A 14,938-nucleotide genomic window follows, 5' to 3' on the forward strand; every position below is an offset into this window, starting at 1 on the left:
CAACCAGTTTATCATACATCACCTTAGATGTTTCCAAATCAGAAATATAGGCAACCAAATGCTTTTGAATGGAATCAATGATAATTCTTTTAGCTTTGACCTCACCTTTCTTGTATTTTCTCTTTGTAGCAGCAGGTGCATTTGAAGGAGGTTCCACCACTTTTCCTTGCACATAGTCCAATATTTCATGCTCCTCCAAATTTAGGTCCAAAGTCATCTTCCATGCATGATAGTCAAATTTGTCATTGAGCTTGTCCTCAGTCATGAAGTAAGATGAAGAAGCCATTGAAACTTGTCTAATAAATCTTCCTTGGTGATTGCTTTTCTCTCTTGCTTGGGCTTTGTCTTTACCTGGGCTCTAATACCATGTTAATTTTAGTTAACAATAGTATGTTTTATGCTTAGCACAATTACTTCAACATTCCTTAAGCGGCCCATTAGCAATTTCAATTTAGATTTCCAGTAGCAATCGCACTAACCATTAATCACATTGGCAGTAAAAGTAGATAGAACATCAAACATTATGCAAAAGACAAGCCAAGCCAAGAGGACACCAAATTTGGTGGAGGCCAGGGAAAAACCCTAATGTGGGGAAACCCTTTGACCAATTCTTCTTATTATTATATCAAAAGTCCAGCAGAGAGAGAGAGTACAAAAGTCAAATTGACTTGCCCAATTCAAAGTCAAAATAGTCCTGTCAATTTCTGTAGTCAAACTTTAGCCCTAACCAGAAAGTCAATGCTAGTCAAATTAGCAATAAATCACCCTCAAAACAGCTTGGCCTTCCCCAGTCAAACTCGGCCTAATTAGGAGGTCAAAGCAAACCCAAAACAACTCGGTCAAAGGAGAGAAAAAAGTTGTAATTTTTTGCGGTCAAACTGCAATCAACCCTGAAGTCAACGATCAAACTGCCTAGATTCCCTCAATTTATGTGCCCAAAAATGCAGCTTAAAGAGACAGAAAAGATCCTCCAAAAATCGCAGTCAAAGTTGGTCAACAAACCCTTGGTCAACATTGGTGAAACTTGGTCTGGTACTTGAAATTTCGGTCCTGCAATTCAGCCCAGAAAACTCGTCGTTCTTGCCACACGTGTGAGAGAGAGAAGCTTCCCCACAGTTGTGCAAACCAAAGAGAGAAGGAGAGAGAAGAATGTGTGAGTGATGATGATGCCAAATGAGGCGTGAGGTCACTTGTATTTATACAATTCACTAAGGGTGAAGGGACACATCCATTAGGCTTTTTGAGCCTACATTTTGATGTGGTTGATCTGAACAATTTGCACATGTGGGCATAAATTCAAAATCATACTTTTGCTTGTCCAAATGTGTTGATCTTTATATCAATTTTGGTCCTCTCAAAAAGAGGAATTTAATGCAATCATCATTTCCATCAAATGCGTGTCCCAAGGTGGAATTTGGCCCTAGTTGCCAATTTTAACAGTTGCAAAAGGGCTTAGCAAGATATTGGCTAATGGGAAACAAAGAGGGTTGTTCAGGCATGTGGCAATGGCTGAGAACCTAAATTAAACGCATCTACTTTTTGTCAATGACATCATCCTCTTCTGTGATGGGACTGAAAGAGATATTGATTTCCTTCAACAAACTCTATCTCTTTTTCATAAAGCAATGGGTATGTAGATCAATTCCTCAAAATTGACTCTTTTATTCACTTATTGTAAAGCATGGGGGTTTTTCATGTGCAGGTTGTCTTTCCTCTCAATCCCATTCATGTTGATGAAGGACTAAAATACCTAGGTTTCCATTTAAAACCAAACTCCTATGAGAAAGAGGATTGGTTCTCGCTTATTGCAAAATTGGAAAAACATCTTCAAATCTGGAGTGTGAGATGCCTCTCCCGGACAAACAGATTCCAATTTCCTAGATGGCACTGTCATGGATTCTCAAAGGAATCTTGGAGAAATTGGGTAAAGTTTTCCTAAGATTTTTGTGGGTCGGCTCTCAAGATCGATTTGTTATGCCAAGGGATAAATGGGATAAAATAGCAACTCAAAAGCATGGGAGGGTTAGGACCTAAAGAAACTTCCTCATTTCGCCAAATCCCTCGTAGTTAAAGTTAGTGGGAGGGTTGTCTCTACAAAGAGCTTGTGGACCATGGTGGTACACCTGAAATACATCTATCCCAGGACAATTGACAAATGGATCAGAAATCTGACTAGATGATATTGTAATATGTATGTTATTTGGAAAGCAGCACTAGTCTCCTTCCCTCTGTTCAAAGATGGACTATCTTGGAGAATTGGCAATGGTCAAAAAGTCAGAATTAGAACTGACCCTTGGTTCAGTTGTGGGGTTAATTACAAACTCCCTTAAGGGTTGGTGGATTCCCTAAATAGAAATGGATATACCACTCTTAATCTAGTAGCGGATCAGGCAACCACAGATATTTGGGCCTAGGGATGGTTGTCAAGTAAATAGATAGGAATAAATGACGAATTTGCTAAGGTCTAGAGGGCCTAACATTGCGGCTCTCTGTCATTCTCATAGTCACTTAACAGAGAGGGATGATGAATTAGTTTGAAATCACTCTTCGTTTGGTGATTATACACCCAAAATAGGATATCTCCATTTGATTTCTGAAAGAATGAGAGTGGATCAAACTTGGTGGTGGAAACTATTACCTGCTAAGTTGTACCTAGCAGGAATGAAGACGCCATGGCCCACTATACAAGGCACCTATCAAAATTTTCAGAGCTCACAAGTCCAACAACGCAACATTTGCCCCTTCTTCTCTCTCTTTTCTTCTATCTTCTTTCTCCATGCAAAATTCGTACCCCCATGGGGAAATTGTATAAAATGAGACTAGCGTGGTGAACTTATGTCACAAAATTAGACCCTTGGGACCTAGTTAGTAAGAATGTCACTCTAGAGCGTTTTTTTACTTAATTAACTATTTTCGCTTCTTAGCAGTAAATAACTAATTGAGTTTTTCTCACTGACATCCTCCAAAGTTGGAGTGCAATTAGTAACCAAGCCTTGAGTGTGTTTTCAAAGTCTAGGGTCAATGTATATTACCATGCTAGGCATTATCCAGAGTCTCACAAAATTGAATTAGGTTTTTCTAGGAATTTTTAATAGTCAAAAAATTTCCCATAGGACGAGAATTTTTAATTAAATTTGATGTAACAGATAAAAAAGTGGCACTAGGAAATGTTGTGTGGCATGTAATTACTTGATTTTCATCCTTAAGAGTACAAAATATCAATTTTTCCTCATGCAAAATTACTTTTACTCAAAATGTGAGAAAAAAAAAAGACAAAAAATCAGTTATTTAATAACTAGTAACATATTAAAAGCGTGTTTTCAATCAATTGAGGGGGTTACAACCACTTGAAGTGGAGTGACTAGGCAAGAAGAGTGAGTTAAGGGTGGATTTCCTTCAAGTTATGAGGCCGAGTTCAATGGTTGAGTTAGCTGGCCCACAAGGTTGAGTTTGTTATCCACGTGGAGGTCAAGCTCTCCCTCATTTATGCTCACAAATTTGGCAACTGATTTGAAACTTAGGTTGAGGTCGAAATGAAGGACTGGTCAAGGGTGGCATGTGGCAAGGCCACTTGCACTTGTCCCTTGGACTCACACCCTTGGCAGCGCACTCTCATACACAGCCCCCTCTCTATGTTGTGCTACCACACTTGGATAGATACGCTGCCAAACTTGGATCAGCTCAAGTTGCCTTAGGATTCTCACTCTTGATACTTGGGAGCTCATCCCTCTCATTGGGATCATCAATTTCTTAAGATCTCCACCCCTCTCTTTCTATAAATTGAAGGCTATCACAAGAATTCATGGCTTGTTGGTGGAGAATCCGATGGGAGTTTGCCTCTCTATCACCTACTCTCGTCTACACATGGTAGCCAAGGAAACTTGCACTAGTTTGAGAAGGAAATACGCACAACTAGATGGAAGACACCTACCAAATTTCGAACCACACTCGGCATTGGATCTCTCTCATGCAATTCGACTTGGCATTGAGATTATCACACTTGCTCCACTTGTGATTAGGTTTCTCCATTGGAATCTTTTCACATTTTTGTATAAATCCACCATGAGACCTCCCATTTTCCCATGGTTGGAAGCTAGATGCTTATTATTACTATGTTGGAATTTCTATTGAACTTATAAAGTAAAGTCTTTGGGGGATACTACTTGGTCTTATGATGCTATTGCTTGAGGATGAAGTAAAATGTTCCATTGATGTTGTTCTTCATGCTATGATTACTTTCCATTGAATTTATCTTGCTTAAGATACTTGATTTGTTCATTTCCTAAGGGCATTATTGTGTAGAGAGGGGAGGTTTGTAACTATTTGCAATCTCCTTTAAGCTTGCCATATCCTGAGCTCTTGTTGTAATTTGTTATTCTCAATTGAACAACAAATTCAACTTGAACTTCATATGACAAGACTCCTTTTGCACTAACAATTGGTTTTGCAAGCATTCCTTGTGTTCAAAGGCATGCTACCAAGTCCATTTGAAGAGTGGGGATGTTTGTGGTTGGACCATCCATCTCTAAAGACCTCAAGGATCTCACCAGTCACCCAAGCTAGCATTTTCCAGAGACATCATTTGACAATTGATAAGGAGGTTTCTATAAGCTTTATGTTCTTCCTTCCATCAAATCTGAAACTCAAATTCAATTGGTTACTTTTAATTGTGCTAGTATTGTTTTAATCTAGCATTGAAGGCTAAATGTTGGGTTTAATCCCCAACTTTCACTCATTAGAGCGGCTTCAATGAGTTGTTCTAGTGAGGAATTCATTGTATTATAAGTAGATTTTGATTAGTATCTAAAACATAAATTCTTCCCATCTTATGCACTTGATTCCTCTTGTACATTTTCAGCTTCACTTCTCTTTCAAACTAACTTGCCTTCTTGTTGTTTTATAGGTGGTTTTGAAGACAATTCAAATTGAAGAAGGATAGAGACAAATTACACACCTTGGGAGTCCTGCCCACATTTGAAACTTCCAAGACCTATACCCTCTTCTTACTATTTCTTATCTTCTTTTAAAGCCTCATACTTGAGGAATTGAACTCTTGTCTCTCATGATTCAGTCAAGGCTTTCAAGCGATTTCTTTGTAATAATTTCTCACATAGATTTCTTCATCTTCTCATTTGTAACTTCTTTTGAGGAAAGAGTATCCTTGAACATCAAGAATATTGTAAGCTCTTCCCAAGAAAAACCTTCATCTCTATAAGAGGGCCATCACATCACTAACTAATAATAAAAGAGCCCATTTTTCTTTGGGAGCTTGGGGATTTCCCCTTGGCATCCCATCCTTCTCTCTTTGAGAGAAGGAAATATTTGTGTGATTGTTGTGATCTCATCCCTTTCATTTCTTGTGTTAGTTTAGTTTTCATTTCCTTTGATTTCATGCTAATTGTCATGCTCTAAATTTACTAATGTGCATTTCCTTTTGAGATATTTGATTTTGGTTATCATTGTACGTTACTTCTTCATTTACATATCTTGAGTTAATTGTCCATTTTATGCTTCATCTCATTTAGCATCTAGTTTCACTCCATTCCCATGCAAGTTGCTCCTTACATGCAATTTCTAATCTCATGCTCATTTCATTAGTTTTGAGCTAAGTGGTCATCTTGTACTTCATTTCTTTTAGCTATCACTATTTGCTAGTTGCTCACTTTGTATGTTAAATTTAACTTTATTTCCGCACAAATGTCCTCTTGCAATTTAGTTTAGTGTCATCTAGTTTGTTAGTTTCATTCACTTGCTACAACAATCTAATTTAATTTCCATGCAATTGTCTCTTATATGCTTGTGCAGTTTCGCTTACATGCAGTAAAGAATCTAATTTCCAATTTGCATTTGGTTTAGATTTGCTTACATATTCACTCAACTTGTTTCATTTGCAATTAGCAACTTTACTTCACAATCTCAAGCAATTGCAAATGTCATTTTGCTCACTAAAATTTACCTCCAACATAAGTTGATTGTATAGAGACTAGGACCCCTTCCTCAATACTCTTTTCCCAAGTTTGTGAGAAAGGTAAACATGTGATCGAGCAGTTCAGGGTCGACTTGTCCAGTGTTGGAGTGTCGGCACGTGGGTAGATTTGAGGGACTAGGTGGATACTCATTAATGAAGCTAAGCTTCTCCACTTGAAGCCCCTTACTACCATCCCTATCCTTACAAGGGTAAAGGCTTAAAGAGGAAGTCTCACCTTAGAATAGGCTAGAGTAGGTCCAACAAAATAAACCAAGAGCATCTCTACATTATTTTACTTTCCTTGCAATACATTCATGTTCATGCTATCTTGAAGATCAAGTTTCATTTACAAGTATCATTTACTTTCAAGTAGCGTTTCATATTTTGCAAGTATCGTGCATTTACTTTTGCAAACATCTATATTCTTGTACTTGGATCATTTTTTAATGTTCACATTATTTATCTTGAAGTACTTAGAGCTTGTTTAAGTATCTTGGAATATCTTTCACTTCATTGGTGCAACTTTTCCTTCAAATATATTTCATGTGAAGACACTTTACATTTCAAGTGCAATTTTACATTTCATGTTCTTACTTTACAAGTCCACTTTCCTTCTTTAAGCATTTGCCTTTTGCAAGTTACTTATTTGGCACTGGTCTTGTTATTTCAATTCTTGCAAAGGCTCTTTATTGTTGATATTATTGCTTATCTATTTGTTTTAGATATTTGATTAGCTCTACATGCTCATAGTTATATCATTTAATTGTTAAAGTATTTACATGTTTGATGTATCTCTTGATTAACTAAGCTTTCATCTCCTAAAACTTGTTTAGTATCACTAACCAAGCCTTAGATTTTCCTTAGAGTCTACCCCCCTTGGCTTCATCTAGGAGAGAGCCTAGACAGAGGAATTGGGAATTGGGTGACAGCCCCAACTCACAACTTGCCCCAAAGGCCACACCAAGTGGAGTTAAGGATTTTCTCCATGTTAACCTTAGGTGTGGAATCAAGCAGCAACAACCCAAACATTGCACACTTATTATAAGAAGGTGTAATGTTGTAGAAATGAGTTTCCACAATTCTTGCAAAAACAATGGTGATGACAAAATTACAAATACAGGTATGGCAAGCAAAGAATCCTTAAAGAAAAGATAAAGAAGGTTGTTAGTTACAAGCAATAACAAAATGATGACCGTTTAGCAAAGTAGCACCATGATGCCAATGATATGGTTTAACACTACTATGCTTGTATGAAGCACAAAAAAAAACAGTGTGCATAGTACTGCATAGGTTAGGTACACTAGTCTATGTCAACAGGTTTACTATGGATGTGAGAAGCATCCCTTGAAGTTTTCCTTGGAATTAAAAATATCATATTGATGTTCATTTTCTCCAGTATATTAGTGGATGTTGGCTTCACATGTGTTGGTAAATAAACGATTGCCATCTCCCTGACCAGTTTGAGCAACCCTCTAGGTTACCAACCATTCAAATTATAACACATAACTTCATTTAATAAAAGCTCTCTCTTTCTTATGTTGTGAATATTCATGAATGTGAATACACTGATCACATGTAGTTCCTTGTCTTGAATATCAATATTGGTATGAAATTCATTTGAATGTTGTCAGTAAACTGTTTGAAATTAAATTAAAAAGAACATCGTTTCTTCATGCTTTTAGCTCAGGCTTGTGCCGTTTGTCTTTTATTATCTCATTTTTTTGTTTCGGACAATTTGTCACACTAAAACTGTACGTGTTTTGGCTTAAGCTACTGCATATTTTTTCCTCTTGATATCTCAGGTAATTTGGCTTAAGCCAGCCCATATTTTTCACTCTTTGCATCTAGCTCGTCAGTGATTTCTGATTTTGCTTGAGCCGGCCCCCGCATTTTTCTAGTTTTAGCAATGGTTGTGTTGGCTGCATGCACAGCCCACTTCTTGTATTCCCTTCTATACACTATTATTATTAATATTCAAAAGAAACTTTGATAATGAAAAAAACATATTAGACTTAGAAAATAACAAATAATAAAGAAAAGATTCATTTGCTATTCCAAGAACAATGAATTGAATAGAATTTAATCTGCAGCAGAAGATGTGTTATTAGACATTGATCGTAATGGGAACGCTGCCATCAAAACTGTCTCACCTCCTACGTCGTGCCTTGCATATATTATATAATCCAGGACAACTAAAGTGTGTGAACGATCTAACCCGGACCGCTGCAGATTGGTTGCATGCTATTACCACAAGCACTATATCGCAAACATAAGTACATGTTTATTTGAGTGGGATATTATCCATACAGCAAGCTGATTGATGTGTCCTACCTCTTCACCGAGGTTAACATTTATTTCGGGGTTGATAATATCTAAACAGTGTTGCGAGTGCAAGCAAACCGCTTGTGGAGTCCAGGCACTTCAATAATGCTTCTCTTACAATTTAAGAGAAAATAGTTTATTAAAAAAAATTAAAATTAATAAATTTTAAAAATCGTGTTCATTCCGATATTGAAAATAACTAACAATAAATGAAACTAGATGAAACTTTAAAGAGGCAAAAACCTGATTGGAAGGTATGGTGAAGCCATCAACAAATATAGAAATGCCACTGAACAAGCCATTGAAATTTTTAGAACCAGAAGCATTCCCGGATACAATGACTGAATCGGCCTTCACCTCCCTGAAATAGGTTTATAACTTGCAAATTAAAAATAAATAAATAAAGTTAAGTGTATGCTTCTTTAGGCGCAATAAATATGGTAAGAACAAAAAGCAGATTAAAAAGAACTGCATACTTGACTAAGCTGTTTTCTGCGTCGGAGTGAAATTGAAGCCTGAGCTTCCGTTCCTTCTCATTCATGTAACTGCCATGACATTCACAAACGAAACTTTAATTTGTCAGGTATAAACCACAAGGGTTTAAAATTAAAGCTAAATTTAACTTTCTTTGTGATTATTGCTTGAAACGGCAACAGAATTGTACCTGCCAAAGTCGGTAAACGCGGCGGGCCTCTTAATTTTAGCGGAATTTTTTGAGGACGCGGAATTGGCACCCCAGGCCATGCCGACAAGGGTTTGATTCCCGGACGGTGCTTGATTTAGCCTTTTTCTTTTGGAACTTGAACGAGACGAATTTGAATTGGCGAAGCTCATCCTGTACAGATGAATAGAGTGCGTGGGGTGATTGAACAGGGAGGAATCTCGGCAACAAGACGCAGGATACCGAAGGAGGCGGTGGATACCGAACGGGAAACAACAATAAATAGGAAACCTTTCAAAAACTGAGCTTCGTTGGGAAGCCTTCCTCGGAATATAGTAACTGTTTTGTTAAGTTGACCACCATAGGCCTAATTTTTTATATTTATAATTCTTACAAATAATAGGAATAATCTGCACTCTTTTAACTTTGTCATTTTTACAAGCTCGAGGTTTTGTTCCTCAAGATAGACATAGACCACAAAGTCAAGTTACATTGCAGCACAATACATGATAGTCATGTTTTCTACCGTATTGTAATATGGTTGAAGAAAGAAAGAAGAAAGAAATTATTTTAATGTCCACTAGACTAAAGATAGCTTATGGGACAGATTGCTTCTTCATTTGCTTGATGTATTCTGCCTTTTTCTGTGAAGCTTCAAAATAGATGCTCCCAGCTTCTCGACAAACCCCTCGCTAAATAGATTATCCCAAGAGCTAGCTGCCAGCATATCTGCATAACTTTCCCTGTTGTCTTTGAAGGCCTCACATTCTAAAATGAAATATTTTTTTGTTTCCATTTTTCCGGAAGAACAAAAAATGCATACTCTTTCCTCCCACACTTCCTTTGGCCTTTTCGAACGCCTGTTTGATGATTGAGAACTAGTTTTATCAATATTGATATTCGGGTAAAGAAAAGGGGTAAGGTCGAGTAATTAAGATGAAAATAAGTTGATTAGATATGTTGGAGATGGCATTTACCATAGATAGGATATTTTTAGAATGATTATAGATACATTGGAGATGGTATTTACTATAAAGTTTAGATAGGACATTTTTAAAATGATTATAGTTACTATATGGGAGGGTTAGATATGGCATTTACTATAATGTTTAGATATGACACTTTTAAAATGATTATAGTTATTATATGGGAGGATTGTGTGTATTAATATAAGAAATAATAAATACAAGTAAGTAAGTGAGTCCTCAAGGGTTAGCTCAGTTGGTCGAGTTCTTGTTGCTAAGTACCTTGGTAGTTGGGACGTCACGAGGTCAAATATCCTCGATGCCCTTGGGGTTAAACCCTGCTTGTTTGGCCAGTGGGTTGATCCCTTCAGGTTGATCTACCTAGATTTTCCCGTGGATGTAACGGTCATCCAGTGTCTGTGAACCACCCTTAAAAAAAAGTAAGTGAGCAAATTCATGGTCTTGTTATTATAAAAATATTGTGGAGATAAGACATCATACAATCTATTTTTTTTATATTTTCTTTGCAAAGAAAGACAACTCATTGTTATAGTTAAACATCCTCACTTTTTGTAACTTCATTGTCAACTTGTAGCAAATGATGTTATATGACTTGTGTGGAGTGTTATGATCATAATAATAATAATATAAAAAACAATATAAAGTTAAACAAATAATTATAAGGTGTGTCTTGTCAAGACCTGTCCCTCATTATGAAAAGGCACCTCGAGTGGGTATTTATAATGTGCATAGGAATAAATGAAACAACGATGTTGTTACAATGAAGGCCCCCGTTATAAATACTTAGGCAAAGTGTCTGTTCACACTAAGTGACATGTCTAGCTGATAAGACATGTCTTATAATTAATTATTTCACTTATTATTATTATTATTATTATGTTTATAACATTGCCACTCCCTTAAAAATTGTTTTGTCCTCAAAGCAAGGGTAATTAGGGATATCATATGTGAAAACGTTGTATTACAAATGATGAATTTTCTTCTGGACTTAGGTGTTAATCTATTTTCCTTGAAAACAAATTTAATTTGATGGACTTTATAAAATTTTAGGTCATTATTAACCTTTACTAATTTTACCTTTTTCAATGTAAATTCTAACTCTAACGATAATGCTCTGATTTACTTAATAATATTTTTGCCTTGTGAATTTTAATAATGATCCTTATTAATATAGTCTTTATCCTAATTTTAATTCTTTAAAATTGATATTTATGGGTCAATATTAAATGCCAAAGATCGCAATGCTTCGATACACACCCTGCCCCCCTCTTTAAATTTGATAATGGCCATTAACATGGTGTTTTCCCCATTCTCTATTATTGTCCTGATTAAAAGGTGCATCTTGTGTTTTTTTGTATTTTGGGGAATCCATAGCAAAAACTAAAGGACCATTGTAGAAAACCTCCATTTCGATTGAGATCTTGCAAAGAGGGTAGATGTTGCAAAGAATATTTATAAACCTTAGATGTTGATATGATGGGGTTGTAAACATCTACCACAATGTTTATGCGACCCTACTAACTCTTGAATATACCCATATCATAAATAAAACCCTGCAAATTTTGAAGTAAAAATCCTATAAATCGAGCAAACTCCAAGGTGTTGTTAGGTTCTAACTAAGAACATACTCAATGTTCACTCATGCCAAGTATACTTATTGTTCCACTAACTTCTCAGTATAATAATTTGGACTCTTCACTTTCTACATGGCGACAATAGGATCTATACATTATTTTTCCTAAACACGCGATGAATGAATCATCGGAGGGGAAGAGTTTGGCAGCATGGATAATTGAGTCACTTCCATGTGTTAAACTAATTCTCCTCGCTCATTTTACCTAGCTCTATCTCCTCTTTGGGAAATAATCAATTAACATGAAGCATAAGATCTTGATTGCCAGACAAAGAGAGAAAATGAAGGTAGTCGAGAATGACTTCCCATCCCATGTAATCAATGCCCATAAAATCTTGAAAATATTGTCTCAACTCCATTCTAAGAGCAATGTTGAGAGTTATATCACCCACAACAAAAAAAAACTAATGAGTGTGAGGGATGGTTGAGTTCCATGGATTCTTCTCTGATCATGTCTCTGTCGTGTCAATCAGACGAGAAGGTGTTTAGAGATATATTCATTGGATCAAAAGCAATGCTTAGACTCATAGTACATTGATATTTCTCCTTATCACACTTTATCTCTTTTGGATTGTAATATATATTCTGTGTAAGCAAATTTGAATCCCTGGTTTTGATTCTACCAAAGCCCTTAGAGTGCCCAATGTTTTGATCCCGCATAATCTAATGTTACACAACTTTGCCAAATTTGGCAAATTATACCTTAAAATCATCTTTAGTAACAGATGTGGGTATACCACCCATAAAAATATTTTTCATCTTTGGGCCCTTAGATGTATTCCCCCTTGAAATGGTTCTTTTGATTTCCATTGTTTTGTCATCGATGATGTGCTTGTCTTCTATAACCTTGTCCATGATAGAAGGGTCGGCATAAGTCACAAACCCAAATCCATGAGGCTACCCATTAAGACGGTCTTTCATTATAACTAAGTCTGTAGTTCCCCATACTCACTAAAATGCTTTGTAAAAACAGTTATGTTGGTACTCATGCAAAGATTGCCAATGAAGATTTTTCCAAGATTGGAAGCCTCTCTAGAGGTATCATTGTTCTAGTCTTCCTTATGCCCTTTTGCAACATTTTCTTCCTTTGTGTTGTGTTTTCTAGACTATCAGAATTATTAGCAAGCGTAGAATCACAACTTGTACAACTCGTTAAGACTTTATATTTTGGTTTGTTATAGTTTCAAGGTTATAGGTTGTGAAAGTTAGGGTTTGTGACTACTTACTAAAATCATATTTTAAAAGACTAATCTTGCTAGTTTCAATGTAACTTTTTACCAAAGAAGTTCCAAAATGTGAAATCTGCAACATTCTAAGGAGACATACCAAAGTACCTCGTGTAAAAAATTTGTAATAATGCTTGATTTTTTTGACACGTGGCATGGCATACAAGGTCGTTCTTATCAAGAGGCCAAAAATCAACAAGTTTTAGGAAAGTTACCATAAGTTTCACTTGACACATCAAATTTTTCTCAAATTTATGGATTTGTAGAGAAGACATGTTAGAGTACTACAAACTAAAACTTCAAATCTAGGAGGACTCATATTTTAAAGATATATTAGTATGGAGGTTAGTCGTCCAAAAAGTGTACAAATTAGGATTTTGAAATGTACTTCACTTATAATTGGCAATTTTAATTGGAGGATCTATTTTTGGTGATTCAAAAATTGTGATAAAAAGGAAAAAGAGGAGCAATATTATTTACTTGCACGGATCCCAAGGGTGCTTCAAAAGTTACTTCACAAATAAACCTCTTGAAAGCTCATTCATAACTCATGAAGAATTAGAAGATTTCCAGTATTGGATATCTAAGTTGGAAAGTCGGTTGCCACAATTGCAAGGATCAATAAAAAAATATGGAGGAAAAAAAAGGAAGAAATTCAAAAATATCTCAAAGAAGTAATATAAAAATCCATGAATTCCATGGAAAGGTTTCTCCTAGAGAGGCTTCCTAAAAGAGATACGGAGATCCAAGGAAATCATTAAAATAAGAAGAAAAAAAATTGTGTTGAAACTCTAATCACGTATGGGGAGCATTTTATCACAATTAGAGAGCACAAATATTGAGTCACAAAATCATTATTTTTCATCTCCTCAAGATCAACATTATCAAGGATTCAATATAGCACCAAGGAACAACTTCATTATGAATATTGACAAGAGGAAGTTTGATGGGACCGATCCTATAACATGGATATTGCAAATGAAGCAATACTTTGATCTACACTAATTGACAACCTTGCAAAAGGTAAATATTGCAGCCATGTAATTAGAACAAGATAATTATGTATGGTATCAATCAATGTTGCAAAAAGGCCGATTTTATCACGTAAAATCATGAAATTGCGAATTTTTGACCTAGCCAATGTTTGCCGATTTTTAACGATATTTTGGTGGTATCTTAATTTTGCCGACATTTACCGATTTTCACTGATATTTTCCAATTTTTTACAATATTTTGTTTCTTGGACCCTTGTCGATTTTACCTCGGTGTCGATGTTTGTAACATTGGTATCAATGGCTTTACCTAAGGAAAAAATATTTTATTGTATCTTGGTCCATTATTATGAAAGAATTGATATCACATTATGGGGATATTAAGAGTGATAGATTATTTAGTCAATTAGTAAATCTTCGACAAACGTGTTCAATTAGAGAGTACATTCAACAATTCCAAAAGTTTAGTCTCAAGGCAAAGAACATTTCAGAGGACAATTCGTTGGACCTCTTTATGTGAACTTTAATGGAGAGCATCCAATTACGTGCATCTCTTTGAACCTATATTCGTAGAGCATGATTTCAGTCTATCAAGGAGAGTTGAAAGTAAAAATATGGGTACTAGAATAGTGGTCACTAACAACTATATAAAAAATCATGCTCCTCTCCTAACCGCGTTCATCCAACAAGGTTGACACCTTAGCAAATGAATGAAAGAAAAGCAAAAGGACTATGTTTCAACCGTGACAACAAGTACAGTAAGGGGCATAAATGTGGTGAGAAGGAATTATTCTACGTAGACCATGAAGAAGAAGAAGTTCAGGAATTGGAACCATTACAATATATAGAGCTAGAAGAGACTACTCCAATAATAAATTGCCATGCATTAGTGGACATCAATACTCCACAAACCCTCCAGATAGAAGGATATATCAAAAAGGGAAAGGTAATAGTGTTTATTGATTATGGTAGTGACCATAACTTCAGTAATTATAAATTGGCATAGCTTCTTAATTACTTTGCCTTTCTATCACCAAAAATTCAAGTAATGGATTCAAATAGAAGTGCCATAAATTGTTTAGGAAAATACCATACCATTTAGATTAATATGGGGAAGTATTTATAGGATAGTCTTGTGATTGCAATCTAA

At 35.8% G+C, this 14,938-nt stretch overlaps 1 protein-coding gene across 4 annotated transcripts in view; it reads right to left on the reverse strand.

Moving 5' to 3' along the window:
- LOC149197448 (translesion synthesis protein REV1-like) overlaps window positions 1–9,269 on the reverse strand; it is a 437,492-nt gene extending 428,223 nt beyond the window's left edge. For all 4 annotated transcript variants that reach the window (XR_016254763.1, XR_016254764.1, XM_089405838.1 and 1 more), the window contains exons 1-3: window positions 8,955–9,269; window positions 8,767–8,835; window positions 8,534–8,651 (exon numbers count right to left, since the gene is read on the reverse strand). Coding sequence is in view for 2 of the 4 variants with exons in the window: in XM_089405838.1 (XP_089261964.1) it covers window positions 8,534–8,651; window positions 8,767–8,835; window positions 8,955–9,124 (357 nt within the window). In the remaining 2 variants the exon portion in view is untranslated. The remainder of the gene's footprint in view (window positions 1–8,533; window positions 8,652–8,766; window positions 8,836–8,954) is intronic.
- Window positions 9,270–14,938: the final 5,669 nt, after the last annotated feature.

The sequence above is a fragment of the Pinus tabuliformis genome, chromosome 2_2 (genome assembly GCF_031772625.1).
Source record: "Pinus tabuliformis cultivar Carrire ecotype Pingquan chromosome 2_2, CPIR1, whole genome shotgun sequence".
NCBI lineage: Eukaryota > Viridiplantae > Streptophyta > Pinopsida > Pinales > Pinaceae > Pinus > Pinus tabuliformis.